Source organism: Rhinopithecus bieti, unplaced genomic scaffold (genome assembly GCF_001698545.2).
Source record: "Rhinopithecus bieti isolate Rb0 unplaced genomic scaffold, ASM169854v2 scaffold_11380, whole genome shotgun sequence".
Classification (NCBI taxonomy): domain Eukaryota; kingdom Metazoa; phylum Chordata; class Mammalia; order Primates; family Cercopithecidae; genus Rhinopithecus; species Rhinopithecus bieti.
The window spans coordinates 2,675,474-2,692,873 of record NW_016807225.1 but is presented as its reverse complement, the minus strand read 5'-3'; the positions used below and the strand labels follow the sequence as shown (position 1 = coordinate 2,692,873).

The 17,400-nt window shown below is 41.4% G+C and overlaps 1 protein-coding gene across 5 annotated transcripts in view; it reads right to left on the bottom strand.

The window, feature by feature from the left end:
- Positions 1–15,899, bottom strand: part of GPATCH2L (G-patch domain containing 2 like) — a 53,854-nt gene extending 37,955 nt beyond the window's left edge. For all 5 annotated transcript variants that reach the window (XR_001887073.1, XM_017880571.1, XM_017880570.1 and 2 more), the window contains exons 1-3: positions 15,793–15,899; positions 12,767–13,438; positions 522–586 (exon numbers count right to left, since the gene is read on the bottom strand). Coding sequence is in view for 4 of the 5 variants with exons in the window: in XM_017880571.1 (XP_017736060.1) it covers positions 522–586; positions 12,767–13,428 (727 nt within the window). In the remaining variant the exon portion in view is untranslated. The remainder of the gene's footprint in view (positions 1–521; positions 587–12,766; positions 13,439–15,792) is intronic.
- Between the last annotated feature and the right edge of the window lie 1,501 nt (positions 15,900–17,400).

Below are 17,400 nucleotides of genomic sequence, written 5' to 3'. Positions count from 1 at the left end.
TAACATATACCAGCCTTATTCACAGGACTCTATACTCCAGGAGTTTTACTTTGAGGAAGATGTTTTATATAATATATTCACCTAGAACACTATAATCATTATAAATAAGGCTATAAAAATGACAAGATTTTCTCTATATGAAAACAATGTCTTAACACCTAAAAAAAGACAGTAACACATGAAGCTATTTCTTGATTCTAATAAAAAGAAACTTCCTAGTGTCCCAGGCTCGACACTCTGACCACCTAGACCAACGATTCCCAATGTCTGATCTACCGGCATAAGAATCAGTTCAGGTGCTTGTGAAAAATGCAGATTCCAGGGGCCAACTCTCGACCTATTTATTTCTAGGAGCTCAGGACTGTGCGGTTTTAACAGTTCCCTAGGTGGCTCTCATATGCCTTAAAGTTTGAGAACCACTGCCATAGACAGTCACCATGTTCTCCACGAGTCACTCCTATGATTACTCAAACATTTCCATAAACACGGAACCAATATCCCAAAGCTGGGATCAACATTACCTTGTCGCCCTTCATCATTGGTAAAGAGCCCAGTGTCACTGCTGCTACACACACTGCTGGTTTCACTGTAAAAAGAGTAAAACACAAGAGAACTCATCAGCTCCAGTCAATAAGCACCGTATGTTTATTATGGTTTTCAAGCTTCCCTAATTTCACTCCAACCTATTAGCCAATCAGATACGTAAATTTCATTGGGAAGGTACAAAATTTTATTTTCCTCCCCAAACAAAGAAATATAAAAGGAGAATTCTAAAATTTTCACTTATATTTTGAAGTACTAAAAAAAATCTAAAGTCACTTTGTTAGTTAAGGACTAGAAAGCTAATAAAGCTCAAAGACATAATCTCAACCTAGTTTGATATATTCAACAATACAAATTTACAAATTTACCAAACAATTTTATTCTTAAATATTGCCAACTATCAGTTTCCAATGAAGCTATGTAATTTTAAGATGTCTAGCATCTTTAAAGTTTTCCCCCATTTACAAAGTAAACAAAACTCCATGAACAAGAAAAAAAATATGGCAAAACTTCTTTTCTGAATTTACTGTCCTCCTTCATGTTGAGCAGATACACAAAACTCATTCTGAAAAAAGGAACTAAAGTTAAAACAAAATATAAAACAAACTTCATTTGCACTCACTGAAATATAGCTTTTGTCCCATGAAATTCTGCCCAATCTGTTTCATTTTCTGAGCTATTGCTCACAGTTGATTCTGTTTCTTCTGATGGTGCGCTTCTAAATTTGATTTCTCTGGTTCAAGAAAAACTTCTCAATCCTCTACAGTATTAGCTATTTCTTTGATTGGGAGTATTTCCTTCCAAGATAGTCAAAATTTTTTTTCACCTACTCTAGAAGATGCAAGAAACCAAAGCGAGGAAGAAGCATTTTCACCATGCTATAGAAAACACAGGCTTGGCAAAATCCCAATCTATATTCCTGGATCAAAAATCTGAAAATATTTTGTATTTTACAACATTTCCAAACATCCTTCCAACACTAAATCTTAAAAATGCCAATTAAATTAAGGAGCAATGCTTTCCTTACTCAAGCTTGTCCCTGAATATCAGATGCAAAAGATCTGTCACAGAAATAGTCAACAAACAAACCCTATTTCTTTTCTTTTTTTTTTTTTAAAGTTCTGGGATACATGTGCAGAATATGCAGGGTTGTTACATAGGTATACATGTGCCATGGTGGAACAAACCCTATTTCTTCTTCTTTTTTTTTTTTTGGAGATGAAGTTTCGCTCTTGTTGCCCAGGCTGGAGTGCAGTGGTGTGATCTCGGCTCCCTGCAACCTCCACCACGCAGGTTCAAGCAATTCTCCTGCCTCAGCCTCCCGAGTAGCTGGGATTACAGGAGCACACAACCACACCCAGCTAATTTTTGTGTTTTTAGTAGAAACGGGGTTTCACCATGTTGGTCAGGCTGGTCTCGAACTCCTGACCTCGTGATCCACCCGCCACGGCCTCCCGAAGTGCTGAGCTACCGCACCCGGCCCAAACCCTATTTCTTTATAGATTCTTTCATTTCATTTTCTTATGTACTTAGTATAAGCTGGGCCTCCAACTGTATTACCTAATTATTATAACATTGCTAGAAAAGCAACTGAACCACATCCAAGTGAAACAACAGAGTTAGTGTGAAGAAAGTCATCTTAACGTGCAGCTCCAAATGTTTCTGCTCTCAACGTTTTACTAGGAAATTTTTCATCACTTAGATTCTGCAAGTAACATTTTGCTTTCCTTGTTTTTTCACACATCTCTCTATCTAATCTTCCCACCAGAGAGTCTTTGAAAACAGAGGCACCCTAGGTAAGCCAGATGATTGGGCATGGCATCTACTTTCTGACAAGTATATTATCATAGGAATCGAGCCTAATAAAACACCATGGAGCCCTCTTGTCCACTGTTAACTAAACACTGTAAACTTGGTACTGACTTGAAAATGCTTTCATCTCAACTGCTTTTCTTTTCAAGTTCTGAAGACGAACTGTTTGCCTTTTAAGGTGCAATTAAAGGGTATGGTTTTCAAACTAGCAAAAATTCTTAGTTTTAAAACTGTAGATCAATAGTTTTTTATTCTATATTTTTTATATTTTTATATTCTATCTATAGATCAATATTTTGGTTGTATTATGTTCTACAATTTGAAATTCATACTTATTGGTAAAAGCAGAGTCAATAAAGTAAAAACCCAATCTCAGTACCAGAAACATCAAGAACTATGGTTCTCAACTAGAGACAATTTTGCAGCCCCTCTCCCAATTTGGCAATATCCAAAAACATTTTTGATACTCATGGCTTGAAGCAGAGAAGGAGGAGTTGGTGAACTACTGACATTTAGTGGGCGGAGGCCAGGGATGCTGCTCAACATCCTTCAATGCACAGCACAGCCCCACAACAGAGAATTATCTGGCCCAAAATGCCAGTAGTGCCTAAGTTGCAAACCCTGATCCACAGTGATGAACAAAGCAGAGGGCTGGAAGACGTAGGCTGTCCCATTTAGGGAAACTACTTGAGAAGAGAGGAGCCTGTGCACGTTAGCTGGATGCAGTAGTCAACATCCCATAGAAGCAACAATACCACTTCCTTGCCACGGCTGGGCCAGGGCCTCAAATGATCTGAAGCCTCCAGATCCAGAAACAATCAGAAGGCAGCCAGACCTTCAGACAAACTGATAGAACTGAAATTACTCACAAGTCGTACAGTTCACCCTTCCTTGCCTAACTGGGGCAGAAAGAAGATCCTGTAACCATAGAAGAGAACGATCCATGGATCCAGGGAAAAAAAATATCTTGCTCATCTCAGTGTCCCCAATGCCTAGCACAGTGCCTGGCACATATCAGACATTCAGTAAATGTTATGTAAACGGAATGAACTTGTTCTAGACACCTCTGTTGCCTGCCCTTATACAGCCTTGTGGCATGTCACTTCAACTCTTAGTCCTATTTCCCTACATGTAAAATGTGGATGGATTATTAAGGATGTGACAGTATGAGGTATGTGACCCTGCTTTGTGAACTCTAAAGCAATACACAAATGCAAACGATGAAAGATTAGAAAGCTACTTCTAGGGTACCAAGTCTGTGTCTAAGTATTATTTTAGAGGTTAATAGTAGTAATTTCCTCACTGACAATCTTCTCATTAGAACAGCACTCTACATTTTATAAGATGCAAACCTATTGTCATTTTAAATGGAAAAACAAAATATGGCCAATGAAATCTATTATTTTTCCTGCACTGGGTTTCATCCAAAAGAGAGGAGGCACTACTCTCGGCCAAGATCTACAAGTGCCTCCAGAAGGGGTTTGGTACTTGAACTGAGTTTATTCAGAAAATTATTAATATAGAAGGCTACTATTAATGATACCAAAAATATCATTCACTGAGTTCGACCGCAGGCCGGGTAATATACTAAGCACTTTTTATTAATTATTATGCTTCCTCTACCCCCAAACTCTACAAGGTAAATACATCAACCTCATGTTACAAATGGAAAGGGGCTTAGAGAAAGCATGCAAGTTACCCAAGATCGCACAGCAAGTAAGCATCAGAGCCAGGGCAGTGTATGTCTAAAGCCCATGTATTCACTGAATGACCACTACAACACAGAAAGCACAGATACTCATCTCATTTACTAAAGTCAATCAGATGTTTCTCTACTCAGAAGATACCTCTGAATTTCAGGACTTTTCATTCTCCTGAAGATGCAAACAGATTAACTGAGCTAAGGAAGAAGTATTTGTTTGCTTTTAGCTACTTAAAACTTTCAGGCACAGCTGAAACTGCAGCTGTGCCTTGACTACTATCCCTTATCAGCAAATAATACATCATATATGCTGAACCCTAAGAAAACTAATTATAAACTCACTTTGGAAAGACGCTCTCCTTCTTAATGCTGTATCTTGAATTCAATTAACACTCATTTTCGGTACGCTGACATAAAATACACCAAAATATATTCTCAGGGACCCATACCTCCTTGCCTTTATGGTTCCTGAATGCTCTTCCTTTGAAATCAAAGTAAAAACATTCTCTTAATGAGTTCAGGGGAAATAGCAGAGTCTGAGAATGCTATTCCTGACTTTAGCATCACACAAGGCTAGGAAAACAATGTTTCAGGCCAGTAGTCATCTGCGGTAACCAGACTCCCAAGATGACTCCCAATTACCCAACCTCCTATTAATGCACACCCCAGTGTAGTACTTCTCACACTGCACAGGGTCTGGTCTGTAAAACTGATCACACAAAGCAGAAGCAATAGGTTGCCACTTCTGAGATTAGGTTATACAAGACTGTGGCTTTCATCGTGGGCTCTCTTTTCTGACTCTCCTCATCCCTCTCAGATCACTTACTCAAGGGGAAGCCAACTATCATGTCCTGAGGATGCTGATGGGCATGCGGAGGGGCCCATGTGAAAACAGACTGAGACTCTAAGTCCAACAGCTTTATGAGGAAATGAGCTCTGCCAACAGTCATGTGAGTGAGCTTGGAAACAAATCCTTTGGCCCTAGTAGAGCCTTGACATAACTGAGGTCCCTGCCAACAGTTAGACTATAATCTCGTGAGAAGACTCAACCAGAACCATCCAGCTAAGTCACTTTCAGATTCCAAGTGATAAAATGTTCATTGTTTAGCGCTAGTAATTTTTTTTGTTTGTTTATTTTTTTTGAGATCGAGTCTCCCTCTGTCGCCCAGGGTGGAGTGCAGTGGCGCGATCTTGGCTTACCACAACCTCCACTTCCCAGGTTCAGGCAATTCTCCTGTATCAGTCTCCCGAGTAGCTAAGATTACAGGACTATGCTACCACGCCTGGCTAATTTTCATATTTTTAGTAGAAACAAGGTTTCACCATATTGGTCAGGCTGGTCTCAAACTCCTGATCTTAGGTGATGCACCCGCCTAAGCCTCCCAAAGTGCTGGGATTACAAGCATGAGCCACTGTGCCCAGCCTAGAGCTAATAAGTTTTAGGGCAAATTTTTCTGCAGCAACAGATAATACAGAATCTTTATAAACTCTTTGTCGAAACTAATTCCCTTCTTCCTAAACAGTAGCTTCTAGTTTCAACAAAACAAACCCCACCTCTGAATTCCCACTATTGCCGGGGGGAGCAGGGGGCAGAAAAAAGCAAGGCTCACCCTCTGATCTGAGAGCTTGCTAATTCTTTCATACTCCTAACCACAGAAGACTATAAAGTGAGAACTGAAAAAGTAACTTATACCTGTTCCAATTATAATAAGGAGCTACAGAATTAGTTTATCACCTATAATCAAAAGTTGGTGTTAATAAGTTACCATCTGGGTTTGTTTCTCCCCATTTAAAAGCTTATTAACCAAGTAGCTTAATAAGAGGTGTTTTTTGCATCTAATTAATAGATATCTTAAAATAAAGTTTATGGCTTGCATCATTTCTAAAAAACTTTTCTTAGTAAATAATAATGTGCTTAACAAAATAAAAGTTGTTTCGGAATTTAGAAAACGTGGGAAAAGTCACTCTTAGATCTACTGCCCAAAGGTATTTTTGCTCTATTATTTTCCAGGGTAGAGGTGGCACATTGTAACCCTTTGTAATCAGACTTCTGAATCTAGTAGTAAACAAGACTGAGGGAGAGGTTATTCAGAGAAATATCTCACATCAGTTCCGAAATTATTCCTATAAGTAATGAGAATATATAATAGAAGCATTTGTTTTTCAGTTTCATTCAGACGGTGACACGAAAGGCAGCAACCTCCCCAGGTTGACAGGTTCGATACTATGACCTGTACAATCAGGTACATTTTCCAGATACAATTTTCCTCAGGACTCTGCTATTGAGCTGGGGGCTGTGCCTCAAGACATCCCTTTTCTTAGAGCTAAGTTATTCACCTTCAGGTAGATGAAACATCTTCTCAGAGTAAATTTTTAAAGAGCATGGATTCTGGGGCCTGCATATCTAAGAATGTCTTTCTGCTGCCTTTCCATATAAAATATACCTTTACTGTATATAAAATGCAAGGTGAAGTGAGTCACTTTTTCCCTCTCAAAACTCTATGGGCAAATGTAGCCCTTAACACTTACTATATTGTAGGGATGAATGTCAGTTTTATTTTCATGTCCCACCCCCAACCGTTTTTTTAAGAGACGGTATCTCACTCTGCCACCCAAGCTCTGGAGTGCAGTGTTGTAATCACAGCTCAGTGCAGTCTTGAACTCCTGGGCTCAAGGGATCCTTCCGCCTCAGCGTCCCGAAGTGTTAGGAATACGGGTCTGAGTCACTGCACCCAGCCTTCAATCCCTTTAAAGATTTTCTTTCCTTAGTCCTGAGCATATGTGAAAAAAAGAAAACTAAAATAAAATACTTTTAAAAGATCCATCTCAGTAGAGGTCTCTTTTCATTAATTTTCTCTTTTAATCTTTAGACTTAATTTTTCAACTCAAGAACACTTTTTTCTCTTCAGTTGTATCTTCTTCTTCTCCAGCAAGTTTCTTCCTTGGGAATATTTACACACTCACAGACTTGGCCTCTTTAGAGCTACTAAGTTTTAGGGTGAATTTTTCTGTAGCAATAGAGAATACAGATGGCCTATTGCCAAGGTTTCCTCAAACTACAAGGCTGATAGAACTGCACTCAACAATGAAATGGGAGGCCCACATGAGAAGTGCTGGGCCTGCCCTGAAGGTAGACAGCAAACCTCTGCATCCTTTCTCTACAGTCACCTCGAGGTTCAGAAATGCAAGGCCAGTTTCAGTCAGAAAATCAGGCAGCTACAGTTTGAGGCAGGGTGTGGTTCCATCCTTCTCTTCTCAATGAGTATCTTTCAGTTTCTGGTTTGTTTGTTTTTTTTTTTTTGAGACAGAGTCTCACTCTGTCACCCAGGCTCCAGGGCAGTGGCGTGATCTCGGCTCATTGCAAGCTCCACCTCCCAGGTTCACACCATTCTCCTGCCTGAGCCTCCCGAGCAGCTGGGACTACAGGTGCCCACCACCGCACCCGGCTAATTTTTCTGTATTTTTAGTAGAGTCGGGGTTTCACCATGTTAGCCAGGATGGTCTTGATCTTCTGACCTTGTGATCCACCCGCCTTGGCTTCCCAAACTGCTGGGATTACAGGCGTGAGCCATCACACCTGGCCTGAGTATCTTTCAGTTTCTATTTGGTCACTCTAACTCCCAGAATACACTTAGATAGGGAAGCCTAGTGTTTTCTGTGTGTATCTGTGTTTGAGGGTAAGGAGCAGTTTTAGGGTATTGAGTCCTAGAAAGCACAGTCTTCAAGAACAAAGACTCCAGTTGACATGGGTAGAGAAGTGCATTCTGGAGATAGTACATTCTGGGGACTGTTGTGTTTTCCACACCTTCATTTATGGCACACTCCTAGAATGGGGTCAGAATCAGGCAGTGAGAGTTGGATGATCCTATCTCAGCCCAGCACAGCTGTATGAGATAAAAGCTTCCCAGTAGCACTGGGAGCACTGGGCTAGGGGCTCTGCATATTCTCTTGGCCAGCGGTAGATCTGAGAATGGCATGTTACCTATGTCCATGAGAGTAGAAAAGGGGACCAATGGTAATCTATGCACCCTTGCTGGCAAATACCAAGAGGCCTTTGAACAAATTCTGCAAAATAAGAGAAAAGGGAGTATCATTCTAAAAGTTCAGAGAAAGAACAAATCTTTGAAGATGACTGCCAGTGGAAACTACAAGAACTCAAGTGGGCAGTTAAGGCTACTCACCAGTTAAGATGTTACAATGGTGGGAGGTAGACTATGACTGAAAAGAATCATGGCATCTCAGTGTTACAAGGGATTTCAGAAGTCTTCCGTTCAACCCTCTCAACTCCACAGCAACTAAGTAAGCAGTCATCACGCCCATGTTTGAATCCCCCCGACTTATCTAGAAGTCATTACGCATTACATGGTGAAACAATTCACTTCATTTTACAGAGTCCTAATTTTTAGAATGCTATTTTTTATCCGCAGCAACATGTAACACTCTGTACTTTTTATTCCTGAGTTCTGCCCTGTGGAGCCACATGGAATAATCCCAATATTTCTTTTAAGAGGTAGACTCTTTCAAGAGATGGATGTTTCTTTCAAGATATAGACCTTCAAGTACAATAGTATCATATCTGCCTCCCAAGGTGTGTTTTTTAGTTGTCCCTAAGGATACCAGCAGAACTGCGAATATATCCATATAAGCACACTATGCTAGATTCGAGAATCTCACATGCAATACTACCACTATTTACAATAGTAAATACACTCTTGGTCAGCATCCCTACTCACAGAATAGAAATCAGAACACCCCCACCTACCATACATATTCTTTTACACAGCTCCTGGAACCCCTGATTAATGACCTCCACTTGCAAAGGAGGCTACTTACCTTAACCATGAAATAATGAATGCTATTGATCCAACAAGCTACTGCTATAGAGTGTTATTGATCACCCAATCTTTGGTTAAAACGGTCCTCATTTAGCAATTTCACTGTCACAAACACCTGGAGCAAAGCACACTCATAATTAAAGAGTTTGGGGGAGTTAAAGTGAGAGGTGATGGACAGAGATCTCTGCTTTCTCCCATTTATTCTTGCTTCTGAGCTATTGTTTGTGTCAGAAGGGATATTGATTTTCTATAAAAATAAGAAAACAAGAGGCACCAAGGGGCCGCAGAAGGTCAGCCTGGGATGGAGAAGGAGGGGGTAGGTTTAGCACTCTATCTCTGTCACTTGCCTTCCAAGAGAGGAGAATATTTTCTTTCCTGTGAGATCAGCCTCTAATACATCACCTTAGGAAGGCTCCCGAATGTGACTTCTGGCCATCACCCAACCAATTCACTGATGAAAAAAAAAGAAGCTAAACCATATTCAAGGGGAACAAACAAATGATGTGTTAGTAAAGAATAGAGCAAAATTAGGCTACAGTCACCTAATAGCTAACAGCTATTAATAGCTGCTATATAGACAATTTAAATAAAGATCAGTAGAAAATAATTTTACAGTAATTGTTCTACTTTAGAATACTCACAAACACACATACACAGAAAAATATTAAAATAAGTTTGATCTCTATGCAAGCAGGAAAAAACTATTATACTATAACCATTTTTAGTTCCTCAAAACTTGTGAGGGATTGGCTGGTGTAATATTAAAGGAAGACCAGAAACAGAAAAGCAAACAAATATTGATGAAGTCTATAACTACTCCATGTTTAGTTCACAAAGAGTGAGTTTAAGGAAATTAGAAATAGGTTGATTGAGACATACATTTTCAAATCCAAAACACCTAATACATGCTTTAAAAAAAAAAACAAAAAACTCTACCATTGACTAGGCTAAGCTAAGCTTAACAATCAACTTCATCTTAATAATCTTACAATGTGGATCATTACTCTGACAACTCTCAATATCACTGCTAAAAAGTAAAAGTCTACATTTTGATCTGTATGCAAACAGTGGCACATCCAAGTAGATTTATGAAAGGGTAACAAAGAAGATTCTTGAAAGTATTTCTTTTAAAAATGCAGGGGAAACAAAAAAGTAGAAAATTATTGACAGAATCAACTGACCAAGACAGTATAATATCCAAATCATAAACTATTATCTACTTACACTCTAATGCTAGCCCTTTTTAAAGGTGTGCCTAACAATTAAGGGAGACTTTAGTTCCACTCTCCTCTTGAAGAGAGGCTGAACACAACATGCGGTCAAAGAGTAAGAATCACCCCCTCTCCCACAGAATGGAATTAGAGGAAAAAAATACAAAGCACTTCTGTTTGTAACTACAGATGAATCGAGACAAGTCAAGGGGAATTTAGAACTCCTAAATAACTAGAAGATTTTAAAGAACTTTCCTCATGCCATGTGCGCCACCACTCCGCCCATTATTCCTTCACAGCTACAAGCCCTTTAGCATCTACATATTGAAAGAACTCTGAAGTGAGAGGCCAGGGTAATAGCCCAAATGGGTGAATGAGGTCTCCTCAATTTGAAAAGAGGAAGAATTTCACAAGAATTCCCATCCACTTAAGTTTATCCAGACTCTCAGGTAATGAGAATTTATATTATTACATCCTGACTAGAATGTGCAATAGATGTGTCTGGAGTAAGAGGGAACAGAAAAGAGTGAAGCATCTCATGCTAGATTATAGGCTCTGCATCTGGAGCCACACTTGAGCTGTTATCTCAGAGCAGACAGAGTTAACAGTTTCTCTTTCACATACAGTTATGTCGTAGTTTAACAAGAAATTATGGGGAAGAAACATACACAAAGCTATTATCCCAAAAGGCTACTTTTAAAATCACCATTCTCAATACTAAGAAGAATTCTATTTGGCATATATGCTCAATATTAAAACAAACTTGAATGTCTCAGTAGAGGGTTTCAATAGTGTGAAAGGCTACAAGTTGACTAAGCATTTCTTGTTTGATTAAAAATAGTCTGATGAGGAAAAAATACCTTTATAATCCAAATATATACATATAAATTCTGTAAATAGACCTTAGAAGGAATGAGGCATTAGAGGAAAATTAGGAAAGTCAAAATATGAGCCTATCACAATATAGTCTGCAGACTGGCAAATATAAACTTAGTAAGAAAAAGTTTAAAAGCTGGATTAAAAACCATCCATGAAAGGTACAGGTACACAGACCTAAGCAGCTTTTCCTGTTACTGACACAGCCTCACCTCAGAGTTCCTAAGATTGATGTCTTTGTTTTTAAGATAAACTTCAGAAAGGTCATCTGTTCTACAGCTGGGAAAGTTAAATTGAGACAGAACAACTCAAAGGGCAGCAGAACGTGGTGGTTACGAACGAGCTTTGGAATCAGGCTTGATTCCCCGTTTTGGCACTGGGTGACCTTAGGCAAATTATCTAAGCTCTTATAACCTCAGCTTCCCTTCTATAAATACAAATAGTGGTATCCACCATATAGTGGAATTGTGAACATTAGAGTATATGTTAAGTCCATAGTACAGTGCCTGGCCCATAGTTAAGTGCTTAATAAATGTCAACTAATATTAACAATAATAGAATACGCTGGTTCTCAACAGGGAGTACTCAATCCACCTAGGGATCACCCCTGGAGGCTTTTGGGTTGATACAATGAAAAGGGGGTGTGCGCATGTTCTCACTCATAGGTGGGAACTGAACAATGGGATCACTTGGACTCGGGAAGGGGAACATCACACACCGGGGCCTATCATGGGGAGGGGGGAGGGGGGAGGGATTGCATTGGGAGTTATACCTGATATAAATGATGAATTGATGGGTGCTGACGAGTTGATGGGTGCAGCACACCAACATGGCACAAGTCTACATATGTAACAAACCTGCACGTTATGCACATGTACCCTAGAACTTAAAGTATAATAAAAAAAAAAAAAGAAAAGAAAAGGGGGTGTGAACAATGTAGAGATGCTAAATATTCTGCAATGCACCATAAAGAATGGTCCCATCCAAAACACCAATGGCATCCTCACCATTAAGTAAAAGATAATCACAGATTAACATTAATAACATTAAAGTATCAAGCTGGGGAGTATCAATGTTCCCAGGATTATCTGAGATGTAAAAGCTAAAAAAACTCACCAAAACTACACTTACATTTTTAAACACGTACCCATTAGAGACAAATTTTTCTGGCTTGATCACATCTGATGTAAGACTAATGGGACTCGGTACTGTTATTTTCAAAGCCCACCATGTGTTCAGACAATTTGAATGTCAGCCATAAAAAAAAAATTCAATATAGTCAAACCACGAGTAGCAGAAAACAGAATTATAGCCAAAAAGTATCTAAAGCCATGATTCTTAATGAGGACAGGCAACTTAACGGAACATTTATAAACTCCATATGCCTGGTGCTAACATTTTCTCTTTCTCACACACACATGCGCGCATACACACACACACACACACCAACCTCTGCTGAGACCTGAGTTCTAAACAACAATATTTATGTACAAACTACATGGCATAATAAGCAACAAATTGTTTTTTAAAATTATTACTTGTGCATTTGAGGTACACGTTTTAAACAGTTTTTAGAAACAACTGTGTTTCTATAGCCTTCCTAACAGAGGGAAATAGACACTTGAATGGTACCTTAAAAAGCTAAGCTACTGATTGATTCAAGGAAGCCTTCAAAGTCAATACCAGAGTGGCTAGTTTGAAAGAAGGCAGAACCCACCAAGACTGTGGATGTGTACTTTGGGAAACATTAACCAGGAAAATCTTTGACTTAGTAAGGGAGATCTCACCATTCTGACATGTTCTCATCAGAGCCCTGTTTTTGTTCATCTGTTTCACACTCCATCCTTTCTTTCCTTCCTGCTTTGCTTAGGAAAGTCCTGTTTTCTGCTGATTCACACAATCCGTGGCCTGATGAGGTCCAGGGAGTATTCTCCTTCCAGCGGGACAGACGCTGCTTCTTAGCAGATTTGAACCTGCAGCCTCTCTCATAGCTCCAATCTGACACCTTCAGCTTCTGCTGAAGGCTAGCAGCCACCTCTGATGTCACTCGCTTCACCTTCCGCCTGCGCCTGAGTGGTCGACAAGGTGCATTTTCAGTAAAGGAGTCAGATTCATGCCAAGAATGCTGCTTACTCTTAACAATGGCATTGAGAGCTGGGTGTCGTTTGGCCACCATTGTGTCATCAGAGTCACTAAAATTGGTCACGGGAGCCACTTCTCGACAGTCCTTAGTGGCCTCATCCAGACTTGACTCAGAAGCCTCGCTGTAGCAGCAGGTATGCTCTGCCAGGTGAGTGAAGTCAGAACGACGCTTCCGACCTCGGCGTTTCCGAAGCTGCCTCCTCTGCTGCCGGGGGCTCAGGGCCATCTCCTCCCACAGCTCACCAAGCTTATTCTGCTCAGACGTCTGCTCCAAGGCTGAGGCTAAGTCGTGTACCAGCTCATCCATGAGGCCACATCTGCCAAAAGGAAGTTTGGTGGTGGAGGCGGGGAGGAGAAAGAAAAGAAAAAGAAAAAGAAAGCCTGAAAAGGATCTGTTGTTTTGGAATAATTTGATGAAACAGATCATGGTAGTCCACAGTTCTGCCTGTCTAAATGAAATAAGTCACCTTTCATCTGGCTACACTTAGATTCTGTTCCTACCACTTGCTAAAGCCACTAAAAATAGATGTTTTGTCCTTTGTTAAACGCCTGAAGTCAACATATTCTTAAGCACAAAAACCTACTCACCAGATGACAACTGGGACAGGACCCAAAACAAATTCGGGGGACTAGATCCTTCTCACTTTTCCCCAATTAAACTTGTCACTGAATTACCTAATGATGAGATCCAGAAAGATTAGAGACTGTCTCACTAGACAGTAGAAAAACATACAACTTCAAAATCACACTAGAGTTGCAGAAACACAGAGCAGGACACGGTCTCATTGAGGTATTGAGAATGAATGAAAAACTGTTCTTTGGCCTGGGGTCACTGCTGACAATGACCATGGCAGAAAGAAACAGAAAGACAACTTAGTGATATCCTTTAAGGAAGAATGCAGTTTTCATGATTCAAGAAATTGTAGTGACCCAGGTTTGAAGTTAGAATGGAGAAGAGACTAAGTTTGCACCCATTCTGGTACCAACTATCACCTGGAAGCTACCAGGTACAGAACCTTATACAGTAGGTCATATATTTTTGAATAATTAACAATTTTTAAGCCCCTCTCCTACTCTTCAGAAAATAAATGTCCGTCCTAGTTATGTGCTTCAGTGCCACACAATCACACAAAAATAGGATACAATAGCAGCTGAAATGACAGCGATAGGGTGAAGTTTCTAAGATTTCTGGCTGAACTGCTTTCCAAAATTTCTTATTTTTCTGTTTATCCTCAAACCAAACATCACACGTCAGGAGTCACTTCAGAGGCAAACATTTCAAGAAATGAGAGTAGTAGGAGCAATCTTCAAAGTTCCCTCTTAAGGGGAAATGTTTAATTTGTATAGCAGCTAATTAAATACACATTAAACTTTTAGCACTTTTCCCTTGCCTCTATGCCCAAAGTATTTCAAGATCAGCTTAAATTCTTTGTGGTGCCACTCTCTCACCATATTCCCATTCGTTCAGTTTTCACTTTGCAAAGGGCTTTCTAAAACCTGTTTTCATGCTGTGCTTATGCCAATGAATTTAAAGACAGGAAAACAGTCCTCCGGCTTATCTGCCACACCTGTAGGAGCAATGGTGACACCTACTTCCAAAACTACCATACAAATGAAGCTTCTCAAAGTGTCCAAAGGCACATACGTTTAAACAAGACCAAGTTATTTTAAACATTAAGAAGTGATTTATTAACACCTGTGAAAAGAAGGGGAAAAAATGGAAAAAAAAAAGTGGATTAAAATGCCACGATTGAGGTTTGGGAGACAACTGTCCCTAAGACCAAATAAAGAAACAAGTGGGAACAGCATGCCTAAATCTACTTCCTTAATAAAGAATTACTGCTTTAAAAACTCAGGCAACTAAAATACAAAAAAAACAAAAACAAAATAACAAATAAAAACCTCAGGCAGAATAGCACAAACTTGAACACGGAACGAAGTCACCAAACAACTGGTAGTCGAATGCTTGTGCAGAATCCTTTCCTGCCTCAAAGCCTGTAATTCGAACAGTAGGTGACAGAAGAACCCTAGGGCTCCCCATCTCCAGTCGCGGGTGCACACTCTCGAGAGGACCCGGCGTCCAGGCACGCACCCGGGTAGAGATGAGGCTGAGTCACGCACAGGAAGGAACGGGTAGGGTAGCTGGTGGACAGCAAGTAAGAAGAGAAACAGGAGCAGGGTGGATGTGAGGGGCGGAGTAGGAGGTGGGAGAGGCAGGAGGCAACTTCTCATTTGGGCTCACCAGGGGCGGGGGTCGGCTCTTCTAGGGCAGAAACTGAAAAAATGCAAGTCGTGGCGACTGAGCTCCCTCCGGGATCAGGGGTCGCAACATGGCCACATATGTGAGAAAAACTGTGTTTCGAAGGACTCTCCACCTCGCCCCGGCCCGTCCCTGAGGGCTGGGGCGCCCATGGCTCGGGACACCAAGCCCTCACGCTGCCGCCAGCCCCAGAGAGGCAGAAAGAAGAAAGAGGAAGAGGGGGCTGTGGCCCCGAAGACGGCCCGACCCACATCCCCAGGAATGGGGACAAGGGCCCTGAAAAGCAAGGCCCCACCACCCTCACCCTCCGGCCAGCTGCCGCAGCCCCAAGACGCCGGCGCGTGGCGCTCCGATCCCCTCTGGTACTAGCCCCCAGGACCCCAACACTCTCAACCCACTCCTCCCCCTCACCAGCTGCCGTAGCCACCTCGAACGGCCGCCGCTTTTTGGGCCGACTCTCACCGCCAGGGTTTCCCTCTCTGACCTCATTTCCGGTCTGGGCCGGAGGGGCGGGGCGGCGGCAAGTGGGAGGGGCTCGTTGCAAGATTGGGCCCCTGACCCGTTGCTTCCGCCCGTGGCCACACCCACTTCCGCCCCGCGGTGGGCGGAGCCACAGAAAGCCAGGAGATGGGGCAGGGGACAAGGAGGGGTGCTGAGTAAGGTCTGGCCGGGAAAGAGTGTCTAACGGGTTGAGGTGCCCATGTGGGGAAAGACCCCTGCATGCTGGCCTCATCTGCCTTAGGGGCGTCCAGAAATTGGGCGCTAGGCAGGGGTGTCAGCTTCCCCCTTGCTTTCTGACCTTTTTAATGGGTCTGAGAAGTTGAGAAGGAAAGGATCTTAATGACGTCTGCCCTGTGAGCTGGCACAACCTTTGGGAGGGGCTGTTCTTCACTGAGTTACTCAGAACATTACAAATTGCCTTGGGCAATAAAACAAGTGATATTGGATTATAGCTCAAAGTATAAAAGAAATATTCATGAGCCCATACCGATATAAATAAGTGATTGAATAAATTAACGAATGAGGAAGAAGAGATAAATCCCCACAGAAAATCTCAAATAACTTATGTAGACAGCCATCCTGGAGCACAACTTCCACCTCCTTAAATGTGGGCTGTGCATAGTGACTTCCTTCCCAACAGTACAACATCTGTAAAGGGGAAAATGAGTGATTTTACAGTGGGGAAACCTGGCAAACAGTAATTCAGCCAGGTGATCAAGACTATGTGCTAAATCATGTTGATAGTATGTGGACTGATATATGATGAGAATGGCACTTTATGCTACTTTCCTTCCAAATCTCATAACCCAGTCTAATTATAAGAAACAAATCAGACAAACCCGAATTGAGGGACATTCTGCAGAGTACATGACCAGTATTCTTCAAAATTGTTAAGATCAGCAAAGGCAAGGGAAGTATAAGAAACTCAGAGTCAGGAGGAGCCTGAGGAGGCATGACAATGTAATACGGTATCCTGGGTGTGACACTGCAATTAAAAAAAGAACATTAGGTAAAAACTAAGGAAATCTGGATAAAGTATCAACTTTAGTTAATAATAACGTATCGGGCCGGGCGAGGCGGCTCATGCCTGTAATCCCAGCACTTTGGGAGGCCAAGTCGGGCGGATCACCTGAGGTCGGGGGATTGAGACCATCCTGGCTAACATGGCGAAAACCCGTCTCTGCTAAAAATGCAAAAATTACACGGGCATGGTGGTGCGTGCCTGTAATCCCAGCTACTCGGGAGGCTGAGGCAGGAGAATTGCTTGAACCCTGGAGGCAGAAGTTGTAGTGAGCCCAGATCCCACTATTACACTCCAGCCTGGGTCATGAGAGCAAAACTCCGTCTCAAAATAATAATAATAATGTATCAATTTTGGTTGCAATCGTGACATGTGTTATACTTCTGTAAGAGTGAATAGCCGGGTGCGGTGGCTCACACCTGTAATCCCAGCACTTTGGGAGGTTGAGGTGGGCAGATCACCTGAGGTCAGGAGTTCGAGACCATCCTGGCCAACAT